This window comes from Bactrocera neohumeralis, chromosome 5 (genome assembly GCF_024586455.1).
Source record: "Bactrocera neohumeralis isolate Rockhampton chromosome 5, APGP_CSIRO_Bneo_wtdbg2-racon-allhic-juicebox.fasta_v2, whole genome shotgun sequence".
Lineage (NCBI taxonomy): Eukaryota > Metazoa > Arthropoda > Insecta > Diptera > Tephritidae > Bactrocera > Bactrocera neohumeralis.
Window position 1 is genome coordinate 78,174,655 of NC_065922.1, and position 19,833 is coordinate 78,194,487.

Genomic DNA, 19,833 nt, shown 5'->3' on the forward strand with positions numbered 1-19,833 from the left:
AGGGAGTCGACCAAACGGAGCCACCACAAGTGGCTGAAAGGAACCGAGAAGAAGTGGCAACCCGGTAAGGTGGTATGGAGCGCAACTTTCGTTTACTGCTCTTAAGGACACCGCGCTTAAGTTTGCTGCTGGCGATTTTGTTAATTTTCCAATGCAGAAATGGCTGTTGCTCTGAAGCAGTATATAAAACTGTAAAATATTAGCTAAAGTGTGGAGCAAAGAACGGGTAAAGTGTGGAAGAAACAACGGGTAAAGTACGGAGCAAAGAACAGTCTGCCTGGCAAAGGTAGCGCGGTAAAGCAAACAGAAATCGATTGGGCAGCGCGGTGGCACTGACAGTGGCTGCCCAGACAACGACGGCAACAACGCGCCACAGCACTTCATCAATTTTTATGACTTTTAAATGTTATGCAGCTCCAAGTTGCCAAACTACCTTAGCAAATAACAAAACAACAACACATAAATGTCGAAAGCCCTCGCACAATGAATGAGTCCGTAGCAAGTAAATCTTTAAACGAAATATATTAGCAACCCAGACTAACCATCTATTTTTGTATGGCACAGTGCCAATTTTTAAGGTTATACTACACTGAGCCAAAAAAAACGTTGCAAAGGTCCCAGCGAGGTTTTGCAGATATAGTACTCGGTTGCACCGAGGCTATAATTGCCTACACATATACAAACAATTTTTTATGATCGTTCAGTTTGTATGGCAGCTATATGCTATAGTGCTCAGATATCGTACATTTCGGTAAATGAGCAGGATCTTGGTGAAAAAAGAACGGGTGCAAAATTCCGGATCGATATCTCAAATACTGAGGGACTGGTTTGTATATATACAGTCAGACGGACATACAAACGAGCAGGCAGACGGAAATGGCTAAATGTCTCTAACCTTTTTCTTCTAGATGTTACAAACTTCGTGTCAAACTTAGTATGCCCTGAACAGGCATGATTCAATCTGTTTAAAAAATATATTTAGAAATAATAAACGTAAAAGTGCTAATTTTTACAAAACTCACCCTAAAATTCTCACTTTTAGAAATTACTGAACACTTTCGAAAATTTTCACAATACACACAAGCACAATTGAAAACACCTACTTACCTTGAAATTTGCAGCTAAAAGATTTGATGATAGGGCTCAAACATAATTTTGGAAGATTTTACACATTTAACGATTTCGGATGCACATTTTTCTAAGGCTTGATGAAAACACAATTATGATTTTGTAACTGTAAATAAAAAATATAAGTTTTTAGTCAGTAAATGAATACAAGTTTTCTGCAATAAATTTAAAAATCCATAAAGTACACAAAAATAAAATAAAAAACACAAAAAAAGAAAAATATTTTATAAAAAAAACTCTTTTTTTAGTACTATATACCACTTTTTGGACGCAATCAAAAAAATATTTGCAGTCAGGTGGCAACTATTTACAGAACATTTCTTACAAACAACACTGAAAACATTTCTTCCGAGAAATTTTGCAAAGAAAGTTATCAAAAAGTACAAAAACAAAATTAAAATCTGCATTGCATTAAATTATTATGGTCCAAAGCACTAAAAGTTGGTAGCTTAAAGTCAAACAACTACCGTCCTGCGTCCAGCAAAAGCACGCTAGTCATTTGTTGTGGCAAGCTGCATTGACATACTGCCACTTAACAACGCAGAAAATAAATAAAACAACAAAAAACAGAAACAGTTAACAAAAAAAAAACAAAAAATAGGGAGGAAGCAATAAAATTGGCCAACAAAGCACTTAAAGCATCCGAAAGTAAAAAAGCCGAAATGTATTATAAAGACGGTTAATGAACGTGCGGCTTTTCGAAGCCAATAACAATGAGGTAGAGAAAGAACCAGACCACTTCCAAACACTAAAGAATAATGACAGCCCATTAACGATGCACGCCTTGATATGCGGCGCGTCGCACTCCCCTTCATATGCAATGAGCTGGACCACGCATACACATCCAATTTCAGTCAAAGGATGTGCCACATCAGACGAATCAACACCAAAAACAACAGCAACATATGAGTTGGCACATACGCCACATTTCGGGCAAAAAGAAAGTATAAAGACGGTAGCTAAATGAGATCAAGGGACGTAAAGTGCTAGTGGCACAACCTCTAATGCAAAAACAACAGCAAGCGCATTCAGCCCTCTCAGAAGCAATAATAACAAACATTGCGAGCCCAGCAATACACAAGCCTGCTCAAGTGACGGCGAGCAGGTAGCACACTGCATTTTTTCAGTACAAAAACAACAACCGTCGCTCACACGTCATATCAAGCATTCGCGTTTATAAATCCCGCTGATGTGGCATATCAAAAGCATTGAATGATCGCGTGGTGCAGCCATCAGTGCACGTCGAATGCCAATCGCCGCCGCCGTAGCTGTTGATTTTGCCATTCACCGCCGCACCAAATTGTTGCTTCAAAGTTGTAATGCAACAAAAAAATATCAGTAATAACTACCATTCGACAGACCGTAAAAAGCGTATGCTCTTGCGCAGCTTCTACACACGTCGCATTTACTATGTCACTCATCCTGCCACATGTGCTTTGATCGAGTGGTGCGCTCCATTTTAAAAGGAATTTTGCCTTTACGAACACCGCCGTCGCGCAAACGGTGCAGACAATAACCTCCTGCGTCAACGCAGTCTCATCAAAGCTGTTCACTCGTTTCAAGTGCTGGCGTGCAGAGCCGTTTTTGCGCTGCTGTAGGGTGCGCAAACTACGGCTTCGCTACCTGCCGCAATTGGTTCAACATAGGGACAGCCGAGCCAAATTACGAGCTTGACATCATCAAACTGTCTGATGTGGTGCGCACAACACAACGCCATGCATTAAAGTGTATCTACACATCGTTTATATAGATATACATACATATGTATATGTATGTATGTGCATAGTATGGCTCATAATATACAGCTCTTCACTGTGCTAAATCTGCATACAATCGCGCTATGCGAAACAACAATCGCCGATATTAAAACCGATCTTATCCGTAACGTTGCTATCCGTGCAAACATGTTCAGGTTGCCTTGGCCGCGATGCATATCTCGTTGCGCATGCATCCCTGGGGCGTTGATGTGTTGAAGTGCTCACACAAGCGTTATTGTATCAACTGCTGCGTAAATGTATTCACGGCGTTTGGCGTGCTCCTAATATATTACCAGCGATACACATCCATTGCCTAGCCTAGAAAAACGGGGGGATTATCGCCGATCTTTTGAGTTGGTTTCAGCAGTTCCCAAAAAATTTATTAATTACCAACCTTTCTAAACGGAAGTTAAACGTGACAGCGCTATTTTCGCATCCTACCCTTTGCAATTCTGACACCGATTTTTTAACAGTGAATTTCCAAATCTTGATCATTATTTTCAAATAGATTTGCATCAGTTCTATTTCAAATATAAAAACAGAAAAATAATTATATTCATAACCAAAAATCTAAATACATTCAATTACGCTAACACGCCAGGAGAATCCATTGTTTTTCTTAACGCTTTCGCTATCACTTAGTGAAGTCATAAACCGGGAATGTGATTGATGTTTTCACAAACAAAAAACGCAAACACCTGCATATTCATGCTAACATGTGTAAATATGCATGTACAATGCCGTAATTACTTTGCCCAATCACCAAATGTGTGCCCGATGTAGCAATGTGCAACCATAAACGAATATATTAAACATTTTCTATATATCATTTACATATACATACATATGTGTGTATGTATCCTGTTTAAGTAAACATTTAACATTTTTTCCGTTTCAATTGCCACAACTTACCGGAAATTTGAGTTTTTTGTGCGTTGGACCTCACCGTCCACTCATGATCTTAAACCGCACTAAAACGCACCCGAACTATTGACATTTCATTTCCCAAACACACTTTCCTACCCGCACTACACTAATAACACATATTTGTATACTTATATTAACTATATTTAACAAAATTTACAAATTTTAAATCCTGCGCACAAATTTTCATTTTTCCGCGTAACTTCGTCAAATTCGAACTGTCAAAGTGGAGGTTGCCATGCGAACGCCAAATTTTTCGGTTGTGTAAAATGAAAATGTTCGAAATGCGTTAAATACATGTAAACAAATTCGAAAACGGTGTTTGTTGTTTTTACATAAATATATTATGATAAAAGTATACTTAAATGCATCATGTAATGGGTATAAATGTATGTAATACGATTAAGGAAATATACGTTTCCAACAGTCTGGCTATTCGCCGGCGACAGTTCATCGAATTTCGTTAATTCGAACACAACCGGAATTTAAACAAGACAGTAAATAAATATTACTCTATTAATAAATACGAAGTGCAAATTAGAAAAGGTCTTTAAGTAATAAGAAGGGAGTTGTGTAAATGGAAGATTTTCTTGCGTCTTAACTTTAGTAGCTTCGCAATTTGTTTTGCGAGTTGTGTTTGTGTTAAGGTTACCTGCTGAGCGAGCTTGGCATCTCATTTAACCTGTTGCATCAATACAAGATATTTATTGGCCAAGCTATTGCTGCAGGACCAATCACTAATCGTTGCCGGTTCTACAACCAGTGAGTCAGAAAGAAGTTAAAGCGGCGAATGCCTGCCTCAAACTTTAATCTTCATTTGTCTAACCCATGCGATTCGCAACTCGAAATCAATGGCTTGTCATTTGTGACAATTGGAATGCTGTATATGGCAGCTGGTGGCTAGCAGAAGAGTTGCATATGATCGGACCTAGATTTATGCGCTCGTAACAAGTTCGTTTAGCGGGGTAAAAACTAAAATGAAGTCTGTGTGCGTTTGTCAAGGCATCATACATACATACATACCTACTTTACTTTTGTACAGCAGCAGCAAATGGATTGATCCTCCATTCGTGAACAAGCTGCGCATATATACTTTGATGCACATTGCAGTAGTGTTTAATTATTTATAAGGCACTTCCTCTATTAATTCATTCATCAATTCATTCGTATTTCATTAAATCTCTGAAAAATGGAAGTTTTTATCTCTTTTATTTTAGCCTATACATCCGGTTTTAGAACATCATTTTGGCGTTGGGCCATGGCGAATCACGCAACATTCTCATCTGCTGCAACAACAGGAATAACTGGGTCTTGGCAGCTGTCATTCTTGTTGAGTTTACTCATATGTAATCAACTAAAGCTATCCGCGGCTTCACAATCCTCGTCACTGGGTGTACACATTGTGCGTTCTCCCGAATCAGCAGTGGCGCCCAAAGGTGATGAGGTTGTTTTTGAGTGCGAATTAAATTTGGCTCCCGACCGTTTGGAATGGCGGTTCCGTCATACAAGCGCACGTGCCACGGACGCTATGAACTACAATTATCTTCATGGCGGCGAGGTCGGTATCAATGACCTTTTCTATTTAAACTTTATCTATTTCTTTCTACTCCACAATCATAGGATGGACACAATATTGTAAATGAAAACCTGACATCTCGTTTGCGTGTATTTGTCTCGTCCGAAACTTTGGGTGATTACCAATGTGTGGCCTGGGTCGGATCGGCCGCAATTGCTTCCACACCCGCACGGCTGACACTCGTATCCATAAGCATCGACAACTCGAACGGTTATAGTCGCAATGCAATACGCTGGAGCGTAGCGCCGAAGAATTGCATATTAATACGTTGCGGCACAGTGAGCTCGAATCCGCCAGCGGTGTGGAGCTTCTTCCGCAACGGCGAGAAAGTGCCACAGACCGAGGTGTTGCCCTCAGCAAATGGTGCGCTCATACTTAATACAGTGTCATCAAAAGATTCCGGTAACTACACTTGCTCGGCAATGAACGCCATCACTGGCGTGGAGGTGAGATTGCCACAACGCATAGACTTGCGCGTCGATTATATTGATCGCACGCCGCCCTACTTTCTTAATGTGCCAGTGTCACAAGTGACGGCGCGTCCAGGTGAAACAGCCGTACTCGAATGCCCAGGTGTCGGTTCGCCACCACCGGAAGCCGTTTGGAGTAGCCCGAATGTAATTAACATCTACAACAATCGAACAAAAGTGTTGCCATACGGTTTGCAGATATCTGATGTGATGCCCGAGGATCAAGGTTCGTACGTGTGTCGCTTAGACAACGGTATTGCGCCTGCTTTGGTGCAAATTATAAAATTTATTGTCTTGGAGGCGCCACAAATACTGCGTGGTCCAGCAAAGACACGAACAAATGAAGGCGATCAACTGGAATTGGAATGCTCGGCAGCCGGCAATCCTTTCCCCCAGATCTATTGGTTAATTAATGGCGAAGACACTTCTTTGGATAACGAGACCTTTCATGAAGACCGTCGTTTGGTTATCCGGCATGTACAGAAGCGCCATGCGGGCATCGTGCAGTGTTTTGCAAAGAACGAAGTGGGCGAGGTAAATGCGACAGAGCTCGGTTATGGTAGCAATCCCGTGTAAACACTCTTATTTATTGCAGGTAAGCGACGGCAGTTACTTAGAAGTGAACCCGAAGCAAATACAGGGCGAAGACTCAGCTCCTCTAGGCTCCGTGCCAATACGCATGCCTTATGAGCACACCGGCAACAAAAACAAGGGCAAACGAAAACACATGAAAATACGTGAGTAAAATTCTCATCTCTATAAAATTGGGAAAGTTTTAAAAGTTCCGAATTATAAGTTGGTTTGATTCAAATAACTTATACACGATGAAGTGGATGTCAGTTTTCTCTTTATTCGAGATAAATAACTTATTATATACAATTCGATATATTTTCGTCGCCCCGACGCTTTACAGTTAAATTAAATTACATTCCTTTACGAAATACTCAGCAATACTTCCTCGTACAACTTAATTCCAAGAAGATATAGAATACCAAAATGCAACAATTTGAACTTGTTTTTGCATTAAGTTTAGAAAACTAGTATTTGTTTAAATGTAAATGTGAGTTTAAAATTTTATTTCTAGTATAAAAGAAAAACTTAACCGATATCTTATTAGATAACCAATAATGCATAATCAATTCTCTCTCTCCTCCCTTCAACTCCCCCACAAAGCAGCGGCCAACTGGCCCCGTCCTATACTTGCACTGAGCTTGGGCTCTTGCGCAGCAGCTTCTCTTCTTCCTGCAAGATGCGTATCTTCATCTTCAGCTCTTCCACCTGTAGACGGTGCACCTCGCGCAAATGCTTCAAATCTTCCTGTGCACGACTGAGCTCTATTTTCTTCTTTTCCAACGTCACTTGCGTTTCTTTGTAGCGCAGCTCGGCCTCCTTCAATCGGAAATACTGCACTTTCTCCTCGAATGACTCCACCGTGATGGTGGTGTTTCCCTGCGCCGTGGCTGCTGCTGCGGCATTGCTTACACTAACCGTCGGCACCACGGGTGCCGGCGCCGGTGCCGTGGCCACGGGCAACGCGTGCAGTGTTGCGCAAGTGAATGTCGGTGTAGCAGTCGCGAACTGTGCGGTCGCTGGCGATTGCAGTTGCATTTTCATTTGATGCTGCTGCTGTTGTTGTTGCTGCTGCTGTTGATGTTGCTGCTGCTGCTGTGCAGCAACCGCGAGCTGGTGCTGGGCAAGATGCTGTTGCTGCAACTGCTGCGCCTGGTATTGGGCAAGTGTTATTTGCTGTGGCTTGATCTCGCTGATGATCTGCTGATTGTAGGCGGTCGCGGGCATGGCGGTGATCGTGTGATGCTGCGGCTGGTGCTGGCTGGGTATAGTGATGCGCGTTGGCGAAGGTATAGTGATATGGGTGGCTGTTCGAGAGCAGAAGTAGAAAGCGGTTAGACAACATTGACTGAGGAATCGTTATTAGTAACTTACTGTTCGAATCAACGGGATGTTTTATCTGCAGAATGATGTCTTCGCGTGGGCGCGTTGTTTTGAATTGTAGCAAATCGTTTAGTGTCAGCTTTTCGGCGCTGATTTGATCCACCGATATCTGTTGTGTCTGTATGGTCTGTTGTTGTTGTTGTTGTTGCTGCTGCTGCTGTTGTTGCTGTACATGCTGTTGAAGCACCTGTTGCTGGTGCTGCTGTTGTAGTTGTTGCTGTTGCTGCTGTAGCGGATCAATGGGTTCCTGCTCTATCTGTCCCACACCGTCACTAGTATCCATCTCGATCTCTTCGAAAGCCTCATTCTGGCTGCCATGCTCATCGGGGTCTATGTTGGTGACCTGGAAATCGGGCTCATCCTTAATCTCATGATTTACTACTTCTGGGCGATCCGAATCGATGCTTGCTTGTGAGCCGTTTGCGTCTTTCTGACCACTTGGACGGAAGGGGTACTGCTTGCGGAGTCTAAAAACAACAGCAACATAATTAGAAATATAAAAGTTATCACTCGTTAAATAAATAAACAAATAACTTCACTCACGCCAACATTCACACACACACGCACCGACACACAAACCAAACTCGCAATTTCAGCTATTCAACCCCATAAATGAGCTGCTCAAGGCAAGAGCGCATATGCCTGCTTTGGCGAGTGGAATTTCACTGCTATTGCATACTCGGAAATCAACTAGTTTCGATATTCGGAGCAAATACGTTATTTTCGTTCACTGACTTTTTCACATTTGAATTAGAAGAAAGGTAGACTTCAGCCACTTCTTTGTTTTCCAACTATCTGAGATACTTTGTATCTTTGAGATATTACATGCCTTTATTGAGATATTCTGCGGCTTGTCATTTGCCGCCATTTTTAATTGCACTCGAAAGACGAGTATCTCCCGCACGACAATGAATGAGGGCATGAGCGAATGCCTGGTCGCGTGTATTTGCGGAGCGAAACATAGCGCTCAGATACTTTCGTCATGACTCGTCATTAGACGCTTTTGTTGTTGTCAGCTCTTTTACGGGTGCACATTTGGCTCGTTTGTGCTTTGTGCACGACTTTTCGCTCGACTTGTTTGTGTTTTGAGGTATATTTTATGCTTGCTGGGGTTTTGAGTCCATCGGACCCACTAAATCAACAGAATTTGTTTGTTATGAGTTGGAATGCGGCTTTCAATGAGCTCCTTAACGACACATGTTTGACTACACACACACACGCACACACGCACAGGCAGAGCCATAAACAAAACTGCTAATGGCAACGTTGGCGGGAGGAATGCATTTCTGTGCAGCCCGCCGAGTGGCCTGCATTTGCGTGTAACAGGTGCACGAATTAGAGCAGCTGCTGGCCGCGGGTCAGCGACTGCTCCGTTAGTGTGGAAGCCATACAAATAAGGTCTTCTGGCTAGGCATCTTCTACTCACCTTGCATTGAGCCAGAATTTTTGGATTTGCTTCAGGTTTCGCATAGCGCTAACACCCGGATGTGTATTGAACTCGTGCACAATTTTTTCCCAGGCATCACGCACCGAGTATTTGGAACGCTGCTTCTTTCTGAATTTAATATCGATGACCTCTTCGTGCTCATGGAACAGACTGTAGAGTATCTCCTTCTCTTCTTGCGTGAAACGTGGCGTTAAAGTTATTTGTCCTGACTTGCCTACTGCGCCGCTGGCACCCGCACTGCCTGTGGACGTATTGGCGGCATTGTGTTCCTCCGCGCCGTTGGCTGTGGTGGTAACCACAGTTACGGTGCCATCACCGCCGCCACCCACCGCCACGCCAGTGGACATCTGACGCGATTTCTTCGCTATGTTGACGACGAACTTCTACAATCCAACAGGGAGAATTTCTGATTCGTAAGCACCCAACTATGCTAGTTGTTTTTGTAATTTCGTAGTGCGCACAGCTCCACTCGAAACGGCGTTAGCTCAAAGAAACTGGCGTTTAACGAGGTGAATTGCTTTTGACTCCACCAAAAAATAGCTATTAAAATCAGATATTATTCTCAATTTTATACTTTTTAATAGCACTCTAATGCGGTTGTTGTTGCTACACTGCACTTAAGTGGACAGCTGCGGCCCTGAGTGCTTTCGCACAATTAATGTTGAACTCTTTGATGTATTTTGTTGTTTTTGCTTTCATATGCACATCACAGCACAAAATTTCTTGAGGATTTCAATAGTTTTCTAGAATTCTTTTCACAAATAGAGAAAATCACTTGGGGAAAAGCGCCGTCACACACTCCAGGTAAACCCACTCACAACGAGCTACAGAAAACGAGTGCGAGTGGCGAGTGACGAGTGATAGCTTGTCGGCCATGTTTTGAGTTTGTTTCTACTTTGTAGCGTTGCCAGTGCCGTAAAATTCTTAAAATTTATTTGATGTATAAACATAAGTCTGGGTGTGAAGACAAAGTATATAAAAGCACGTAATTCAAAAGTAATGCCCAATCGTGAATTTATTTGGTTTCTGTCGCAATTTATTTTATTGAAAATCTAGATTAGATCATGTTTATAGAGTAAAAATAAAGTTTCTGGAGTGGCAACGTTTGATGCTACTTTTGCGCCATCTGACGGCGAAAAGCTAGAACGTTCTGATTACTTTTAAATTAGTCCTAGCCTCTCAAACTGTTGCGCTGGTTTGCAAACTGTCCTTTTGAAAGAACCCAATCGGAAGGGCAGTTGATTGGCTAGATTGCCGCACTATTGCCGCTTCACGGTTGTTGGATAATTTTGAAAGTCATGGATTATTCACCTTGAATCTTTTTGTACGGAAACTTTAACAAATTTTTAAGCGCTTTCACTGATACGCTGGCGCAGCGTCATCGTCCTCCATGCCCTCCAAGGGGTTCTTTTCCACCGCATCAGGATAGAATTTTTTCAAAATCTTATGTATCTCTTGCATGAGAGACTCGTACTCCGGTGGGAATTTGTCACGCCTTGGTGGACCTTTATCAATGCCGGACCACAGCTGATGCACGGAGGTGCGCGCGTTCTGCGAAAATCCAATCTCGAAAGCACCATCCCTTGGCGGCACTTTGCCGTTATGATTCCGTATCAACTGTATGGTGCGATTTGGCGCTTCTTGGGCTACATAAGCGGCGAATTCTTCAGCTTTCGTCGTGAATATCGGACATTCTAACGTGTGCTCGATGTAGATCATTGAACGGTTCTTGTCGAAGTAAGCGTCGGCCGCCCAATCGATTTCACGCTGCTTCTTCGACTTCTTGCCTCTTGGTGCCATTAGTGTAAACTATCAGACATGTAAAACTAAAGATTTGGCAGTGTCTCTAAAAAAATAATTTTGTAAAAATGATATTCATTCAAACATTTCAAAAGAGATGTGTATTTCTCATTAAATATGTATCAACATTTTATGAAAAAACGATAATTCATAAAGTACGTACTCTCTTCTTCTCTCTTGCAGCCAACATGATTCCTCCCTCGCGACCCAACGTGACTCGATTGTCCGACGATTCGGTAATGTTGCGCTGGTATGTGCCAAAGAACGAGGGGCTGCCTATACAGTTTTTCAAGGTTCAGTATCGCATGCTCGGTGACTCGAGCCGCAAAATACCGCGCGAAAATTGGCAGACCACAAACGAAGACATACCATACGGCAAACGCGACCGTATTTTTGAAGGCGTAAAGAATTTCACCTCATCAGTTTCCGGCTTGAAACCGGACCGATTCTACCGTTTCCGCATTATCGCTGTTTACTCGAACAACGACAATAAGGAGGGCAACACTTCAGCGAAATTCTTTTTGCAAAGTAGCGAAGCTTTAGGCCCCACCAAAGCCACACTGCCCGCGCCAGAGCTGTTGCGCGTGGAACCGCTTTCAGAGACTGCAGTTATGATACATTGGACGCTGCCGGCGAATCCAATAAACGTGCCGGATGGTTTTTACGCCTACTACCGGCTCGCCTCTTCAGCAGGCGAATACCTCAAAGCGACTGTAGACGGTCAACATACACGTAAATTTAAGATCGACTTGTTGGAAGCGGGTACCGCCTACGAGTTCAAGCTGCAGTCCTTTAATGCACTAGCTGCGTCCGAGTTCAGCGCCATATTACAGGGCAAAACGAAGAGTAAGTGGTTAAAAAATCGTATTTCGTTTAAAGTTATTTTAAATATGTATTTTGTCAACACAGAACTGGCAACCACACCAATGCCTGTGCCAGCAGTCACGCCTGCAAAAACCAAGGAGAACGACAAGCCGAAATATCCGATAGTGGCGGGCATCGCCGGCTGCGGTATACTCCTCATCGTAGCCATAGTCGCTGCCTTCTTATGCATGAAGCGACGCAGCCCGGCGACACCAGAAGGTAAGTTTAAACTTTCATCGTTAATACGACAATTTAAGCATTGTGTGCAACGTTTCTTTGCTCTAGATGAAGACAAACCACAGCTAGACCACATACAGGCCGATTTTGTGACACCCTCAGTGCTGGGCGTGGCGGCGCATCACAAGTCCGGTCACCGTCTCAACGGCGTCATACCACGCATGAACATCACGCCCAATCCGTTGGCGCAGGAAGCCGACAAGGTATGTAGAGCCCCGCCAAGCACTTGTATATATTGAAAAATGAGCCATGGCTTGGCTTGCCTCAGTTAAACAGTCGCACTTTTATCTACGAATAGCGTATTATGCAATATCTTACTGCTTTACTACGTATTCGAGTTATCGATATGTAAAATGTGTTTCTTTTCGAGCTCTATATTTTAATTTTTACAAAATTTTCTAGACAAAATTTTTGCTTGTACTTTATAGTCATTTCTAGTGTGGTTGTATGTATGTCTTTCAACACAGCTGGTGGTGCCTCGACTATGTAACTACTTAAATACCTAAATCGTATAAATCTCGACTACTTCAGCCTTTCCAGCAACTCTTCTGTAATCAAAAAAAAAAAAAGAAAAAAAAAATTGAAAAAGAAATTCATTTGGCATTTACGATCTTTTGTATAAAGTCTATTGCTATAACCTATAATTATATTTTGTATTTACAACTTTTTTTGTATATAAATCTCTATTGTATATTATCTGTACGTATTTATGTATATATTTATGTAACTATTTTAGTTTTAGTAAATTTTCTGCACATTTATTCCTTTACGGCAGATCTACAGTTAGGAAAAACTCTAGTTTTAAGAAGACCCATTTGAGTTTACTAAATTATTTTGAGGTTAGAACAACTTTAGCACTAACATTTAACAGAACTTTAACAGTAAATGTTAAATACTTTACTTTTAGCAGCATAATTCAGGCAGTGGACCAAAGGTTTACCGAGGGTTTGCGAGAAATTGCTCTAAGAACAATGCATTTTGGTTCCAAAGGCTGATAAAAGCTGATATGTACTTTTACTATTGCCTACCCTTAGGCGACTGTTGTTGTTTTCGAACTATTGGTAAAATTACGAAATTTTATTTTATTTTCAAATGATGTGTGGCTAAAAACTGGCCTGAGGAGAAAGAATTTTTCTGAATTAAGTAGGTAACTGGGGTTTGATATTTTTAAATTTGTCAGCTTTTAAAGCTCCGCTTTCTTGCGCATTAACCCTAGAACAGCACCGTCCCTCTATTATTATAGAAACCTATTCGAAAGCACGCACAGCATATTCCTTTATCTTTACACTAACTTTGTTTTCCTGGTCACTATTCTATCTCGCCATGCGCCATTCCTCCGCTTGTACCTCCTCATTGCACCCATTCCCACATTAGCATAGATATGAATTTAAGTATTACTAGTGCGACTTTAAGGCATTTGCTGCTACTAGCTTAGAAATATCAGCGTGAACTGTTCTAGAATCGCAACAACGTGATGGAGCTGCGCTTCCTGCCCAACAGCAACAGCAACAGCAGCCACACGGGTCCAAGTCCCAACAATTCAGCCAGTGCCAGCAATCTAAACGCGACCCACCCGCATACCAGCAGCAGCCATAGTTTACACCAGCAACAAACTGTCGCCAGCAATGCGGACGAAGCCGAGCACTACACACCGCCACCGCGCTCCTCTTCTTCCTGTGAGACGCTTGAAGCCAGCGAGGGCATCTTTAATGCAATCGACGCCACTTCGCCACTGTCGAAGCCATTGCCGCCGCTGCCGAACCAGAAGCCTCATACACACCACAACCAACAGCCGCAGCCGCAGCCGCACCACCAGCCGTCGCATACAACCCTACCGAAAATGACCACTAATAAAGCACAAGCAGGCACCGCGCCAAACGCAGTAATACCAAATGCAAATCATGCCACTGCTCATTACAACCACAACACCAATGCCATGCATTTGCACACGAAATCGAGCTCGTCTCATTCATCCACCTCATCCTTTCAATCTTTACATAATTCACAGGCACATCTAGGCTCGCATCAGGGCCTGCACCACGCGCAGCCATACCATCCACCGCCGCCCGGCACGCCCACACTAATGCACAAACGCGGCGACTACATGCCACACCATCATCATCATGCCAACGCGTCGGCCGCCGGCCAACATCCGCCGCCGGTGCCACCACACCAGAACAACAACCACAGCGGCCACCATAACGCGCACCATCTGTACCAGCAACACCAGCAGCAGCATGCGCAGGCGCAATCGCCACAGACGCCCTCCATGGAGCAACAGCGCCGCACATTGGAGCGCAGCGCGCGCAATCTGCACTACACGGCGACCGCAGTGCCAGCGAATGCGACGCAGCCACATGACGCGGCCATGAACATCGATGGCCTGCCCACGCGCATACCGTCGCTGCGCCGCACACGACGCTCCTCCGGTAACACCAACAACAACAACGGCGGCGTTGGTATACCCATCGTGCCGGGCAGTCCACGCGTGCAGCGCTCGCCGATGCCGGCGCGCGCCATGATGAAGCGCGGTCGGCTGGGCAGCCACAACGACAACATGTCCTCGGGCAGTTTGAACAGTATTGAGGTGTAGGCGGCTTCGTATAAGTAGTGTTAAGTTCTAGTTTAGTAGGGGAGGCTAGCCAGTATGCAACTATCTAGACACAGACATAGGTCTAGGGGTACCACGGTACTTCAGTGGGTATTGTTTAAATTTAAAATTCGTTATATGTATAACTAAGAATAAGTCAACTGATTGCAATCTTGATTGACTTAAATTGTAAATATTTATTGCTAGAACTACATCAGATTTTTCTAGACCAGTCTAGGAAACAGTTAGATCTAAGCACAATGTATGGCATAGGTGTAAGTAATATCTCGAATATGCAAGTAAGTAACTCGAAAAACTCGATTATCTGCATACTTTTAGGCTGAGTTCCTTATAGTGCCTTGTTATGTAACACTTAGTAATACCACATAAAGACTTAACGGAACTAACTCCAATGACAATTGTAGTTATATTAGTTTTGAATACGAAATGACATCCACTAGTAGTATAACTAACTTAAACTAACTAATTAATTTGGCGTTAACTCCGTCCTGCAGAGCTAACAAAAAGTAAGATAAAATATATTGAACAAAATAAAAGACTTAGAAATCGCTATTTGTGAGTCTAGCAGCATGAAAGTTGATTTAGAAAATATATTTTTGAAAAAGTGCTTAAAAATATGCAACTTACAAATTGTACTGTTAATATAATTTTCAATTTTCGAAGCCTACAATTTGTCTAAATAGATTTTTATTGTTTTAAATTATTTAAAATATAATTTTTGTGCTTCCTACAGTTTTTGACTGCACTTTATTTGTACGTACTGTGCATTTTTAGTATTTATTTATAAGTTCAATATTACATACATTTAATTTATTAAAAATCGACCTTTATTGCCTTACTTTTATTTGATTAAATGTTAATCATAAATTTTTTGTCTATTTTTTTTTTAATTTAAGAAATGTTTAAAAATTTTCATAAGTTATTAATTTTTTAATTTTAATTTTTAAACTAAAAAAAATTTAATATTTTAACGTAATTTTTAAATAAAAACATTTTTTTGTATTTAACTTTGCTTTTAATTTAATTAATTTTTTTTATTTAATTTTTTTTATTTAATTTAATATTTTTTTATTTAATTTTCTTAATTTAACTTTTTTTATTTAATTTTTTGTTAATTTTATTTTTTTTTAATTTTTTTAATTTAAACTTTTTTTTAATTTAAAAAATGTTTTACAATTACAATAAATTTGTTAATTTTTTTATAATTTTAATTTTCAAATTTGAAATATTTTTTTTACCTAATTTTTAATTACAAACTAATTTGCTGTAATATTTATATAGTATATATCAGAGAACATATTTTTAATTACGAAAACATGTAGTAAATACAAAAACAAAAGCAGTAATTAGTAAAATAAAAATTTAAACTTACTACCACATTAAACAAAATTTTGTTTTTTTTTTTAAGTGCAAAATTGACACTTTAAAAAATGCAGGGGTTAGGTATAATATTGGTTAGTCGAAAAAGTTTTTTTCGTATTTTGATTAGAATCAAAATTTCAATTTCTAATCAAAATCAAAATAAGAAAAAAAAATTTCGACTACCCAATATTTTGTTAGCGGGAGTTAACCCTTACAGCAAAGCAAACAGTAAATTCCGTTCCCACCTCAGTCGGATCTGAGCACCTGCAACGGACCCGGATTTTTATATCTCCAAGAACCGCCAACTCGGCAGCATTTCTCGAAATTACTTTAGGCATGGTTTCTGCCGCTACAACAACAACAGCAACAGCAAAATTCTCGAGCATCACAGTGTTTCGAAGCAAATAAAAAATGTGATTTTCAGTTACAATGTTACGGTTATATACTTATTATTATTTGTTCGCATTTACAGAGTGCTTTGTCATCCGGAGAGAAGCTATTGAAGCAACGCTCTTTTATATGCGGTTCAAAATATAGATATTTTGTTCATTCCAACAACAGCCATCACTTATATCAATACAGAAATGGATTCCAAAAAGTGGATCATATATTTTCGTTATATACTACACTCAAGATCAAATTTGACCACCGGCTCATTTAAATTACACTCGCAAACTGAATCGATAAAAAAATTTCCCAGACTGGTCCCATCTTTTTATGTTCGTGTTAAGTTTGAGTTGTATATGTCCAAGAGTATGTGTTTGGTAGCTGTTTGCTTACGACGTCGAAACTTTGTCAGACGATATCGACCTGTCCGGTTCAAATTTGATCATGAGTGTATAAGGCTGAAAGTTTGTCAGGCGATATTGAGCTGTCCGGTTTAAATTTGATCATGAGTGTATGGAAAGGCTGAAAGTTTGTCAGGCGATATTGAGCTTCCGGTTCAAATTTGATCGATATTGACCTGTCTGGTTCAAATTTGATCATGAGTGTATACCTACCTATACACTAGGAGTACTGTCACTTCTGATGTAAACGATTAATCCGCTGTTCATAGCCCACAGGTGTAACCTTCGTAGAGAGCTTTCCATAATCTCTCTGATTGACTGATACCGCCAACACTATGTCGTCCAGTGTTTCCAGCAATTTCTTTATCAGATTCTTGATATACATATATGCCGTATACTTACATACTTTCTCGCCGATTTTTGGCCACATCAAAAACATTTTCTAGAAAAAATGCAACATTTATTAAATAATTAAAATAAAATTCTTGTTCATTCGTGTTACCCAATTACGAACTTATTTGTAGAAATTTATATACAATTAGATACATAATATGATCAATACACAAAAGTTATCAACTCGAGGAATTAATGTTTAACAAAAATGTTTACAGTAAAAAAAACGTTAAAATTTTCTTCAGCTTACATAATATATTATTTGCGCTTTAGTATAATAATAAGTCGTCGATACAAACGAAGCTCTGTTAGTCATTCTGTATATCGTCACCAAAAAATGCAAAACAACACATCATCAAAAAAAAAAAAAAATTAAACTCGTTTTCAAATATGATAACCAATATTGTATAACCATTTTATAACGAGAAATCCAATTTTGTTTCAATATGAGTGTATGATAACCAATATATAACCATTTTATAACCAATGTATAATCACTTTATAACCAAAACTCTAATTTTGTTTCAATATTAGTGGTTTCTATTATATCGTTTTCCTTTCGCCTGTAAACTGAAAAGTGATGTTACCTTCATTTGCATTTTTGGTGACGATATGATTTTGCGTCGCATATGCCTTATCGATGCTACTTCTGGTTATATGAGCCAACGTTACGATTACTTTAATTTTATTTTTATTTAATTTTTGTTTTGAAAATTCTGCTATGCATTCTTTTGTATGTGAATATTTTGTAAATATATTTGCGGACTCGTTTTCTACTCTCTTTCTCTCTCTCTCTCTATATATATATGTATGTATATACTTTACATTTTTGTAGTTGCAATATCCTTTTGTAAATATAATTTGATTAAACTCTAGCGGTTACTGTGCCCTGTGGGCGTGTAAGGTGTACCTATAGTTAAAATATTTGTGTTCCACATTATATATATCTATATACATATATAGTATATACTTAATCTCAATTTTCTCATAATTTTTGGCGTTTTTAGTATTTTAATACATTTCAATTTTGTATTTTGATTTTGATTTTGAGCTGAGTGTACTTTAGTTTGCATTATGTTTCTAATTCGAGTATTTCAAGCACTGCCTACTTTTAGGCGCTTGAACGCATGCTTTTTTTCTAACAGAAAGCTTTTAACAAAAAATAAATACTCTGTTTTTGAATGGCGATCACTTGTAGGATAGTAAATTCTAACTGTAGTTGGTACCGTTAGAGCAGTGTTTAGTATTGTGAAACACTTATTTTTATTATATTAATACTATATAGGAGCCTTCAATTGAGTTTTCGAGCCGAGCAAGACTATTCGAAAGATTTTTACTCATTTTAGTTACATTGTTTACAGTAAAAGCTAACGGCTTATGTACAAAAAGAAGTATAAAATATTTTTGTGCTGTAGCAGTACAGTCACTGGCCGCAACTGGAAGCGTCTAACAATAGCTAACATATGCTTAGTGCTACAAATTTTTACTTTTCCAAAACTAATTGAAATCATCTACTTTGCGGTCACATCGACTGCGCTGTTTCCAGCTAATACGCGCTGCTTTCCACGCCAATCATCAAAAGCTAGCAATCTCTTCGCAACGGTTGCTCAATTCCTTAGTTTAACTGTTTGCTTAAGTTATATAATTTTAGATAAATTAGTTAATTAGGCTAAAACACATGCGCTCATTGCGCTAGCGGGCTTCCAGCGCGAGACGCTCCGTTTCTGGCTCACTGACGCCCCACTTCAGTGGCGTAAATCGTTGCTGCCTTTCGTTTTGTCGTCATAAATATTTGTGTAGGCATTTTTTTGCTAGACATCACACATTTGTTCTGTACAGGCGCACATGAAGATAAAGATAAGAGCAGAATGGAAGAAACAATAACACAAACAACAAATGATTAAATATTTTGAACATATTTGTATAGAAATTTCGATAAAGCGTACAATTGAAGGAGCGAGAAGCGTTCGAATTTGAAAAAGCGGGTAATTATTTATATGCCGGGTACTGTATATGATGAGTAGAGCTTTTAAGCGCGCTTGGTGTACAATGTAGTTATGGGAGCTTTCTATAAGCGTTCAAGCGGTAGTAAAAGCTTACAAAAATCGTATTAGCGTTTTAACAAAAATCTGTAAAAATTGTCATAGTAATTTTTTCGAACATGCAAATTCGAAATATTAATTTTTGGACAAAATGCAAAATATTATAATATGTAGAGTAGTATTTTTGGTAATATGCGAACACAGTAATACACTTTTTTATACCCAACACAAATTTTTGTTTAAATTAATTAAAGAAAACGAAAAATAATTAAGATGAAAGCTGCGCTAGTTACAGAAAAACTACTGTCAGAGCTTACTCATGGTGTCTGGTACTGTTCTATGCGGTTTTACTGCAAATTACGTGCGTTGCATGCCACTACACCGCCGGTAGCGCTTAGTTTCAGTTTTTCCAAGAGTCTAGTCTAAATTTACGAACTCTTGAAACACCTCCACCATAAATTATAAACAAAGCAATTTATGA

At 39.9% G+C, this 19,833-nt stretch overlaps 4 protein-coding genes across 6 annotated transcripts in view; 1 reads left to right on the plus strand and 3 right to left on the minus strand.

Moving 5' to 3' along the window:
• Nucleotides 1-15,622, plus strand: part of LOC126758370 (interference hedgehog) — an 82,711-nt gene extending 67,089 nt beyond the window's left edge. Inside the window, exons 5-11 of the mRNA XM_050472627.1 lie at nt 5,027-5,367; nt 5,430-6,389; nt 6,451-6,592; nt 11,239-11,901; nt 11,965-12,138; nt 12,205-12,359; nt 14,165-15,622. Coding sequence (XP_050328584.1) covers nt 5,068-5,367; nt 5,430-6,389; nt 6,451-6,592; nt 11,239-11,901; nt 11,965-12,138; nt 12,205-12,359; nt 14,165-14,749 — 2,979 coding nt within the window. The 5' untranslated portion in view covers nt 5,027-5,067 and the 3' untranslated portion in view covers nt 14,750-15,622. The remainder of the gene's footprint in view (nt 1-5,026; nt 5,368-5,429; nt 6,390-6,450; nt 6,593-11,238; nt 11,902-11,964; nt 12,139-12,204; nt 12,360-14,164) is intronic.
• Nucleotides 6,686-10,084, minus strand: LOC126758372 (regulatory protein zeste). Its single transcript, XM_050472628.1, has 3 exons — nt 9,235-10,084; nt 7,800-8,275; nt 6,686-7,732 (listed from the first exon to the last, which is right to left on the minus strand). The coding sequence occupies exons 1-3, from the start codon at nt 9,600-9,602 to the stop codon at nt 7,050-7,052; spliced, it is 1,527 nt and encodes a 508-aa protein (XP_050328585.1). The 5' UTR covers nt 9,603-10,084; the 3' UTR covers nt 6,686-7,049.
• On the minus strand, nt 10,245-11,088 carry LOC126758373 (selenoprotein H). The gene has a single exon (XM_050472629.1). It carries the CDS (start codon nt 11,053-11,055, stop codon nt 10,612-10,614), a length of 444 nt encoding a protein of 147 aa, XP_050328586.1. The 5' UTR covers nt 11,056-11,088; the 3' UTR covers nt 10,245-10,611.
• A 2,464-nt stretch (nt 15,623-18,086) lies between the features above and the next one.
• LOC126758168 (PDF receptor) overlaps nt 18,087-19,833 on the minus strand; it is a 67,573-nt gene continuing 65,826 nt past the window's right edge. For 2 of the 3 annotated variants that reach the window (XM_050472276.1, XM_050472275.1), the window contains exon 10: nt 18,087-19,141. In XM_050472276.1, coding sequence (XP_050328233.1) covers nt 19,040-19,141 — 102 coding nt within the window. In that variant the 3' untranslated portion in view covers nt 18,087-19,039. The remainder of the gene's footprint in view (nt 19,142-19,833) is intronic. The other variant, XM_050472278.1, reaches the window with a different exon arrangement.

Coding starts and splice junctions, on each gene's coding strand:
- LOC126758372 (XM_050472628.1), bottom strand. CDS start 9,602: ATGTCCACTGGCGTGGCGGTGGGTGGCGGCGGTGATGGCACCGTAACT. Junction 8,276..9,234: donor AAATTCTGGCTCAATGCAAG/GTGAGTAGAAGA, acceptor TGTTGTTTTTAG/ACTCCGCAAGCAGTACCCCT. Junction 7,733..7,799: donor ACATCCCGTTGATTCGAACA/GTAAGTTACTAA, acceptor GCTCTCGAACAG/CCACCCATATCACTATACCT.
- LOC126758373 (XM_050472629.1), bottom strand. CDS start 11,055: ATGGCACCAAGAGGCAAGAAGTCGAAGAAGCAGCGTGAAATCGATTGG.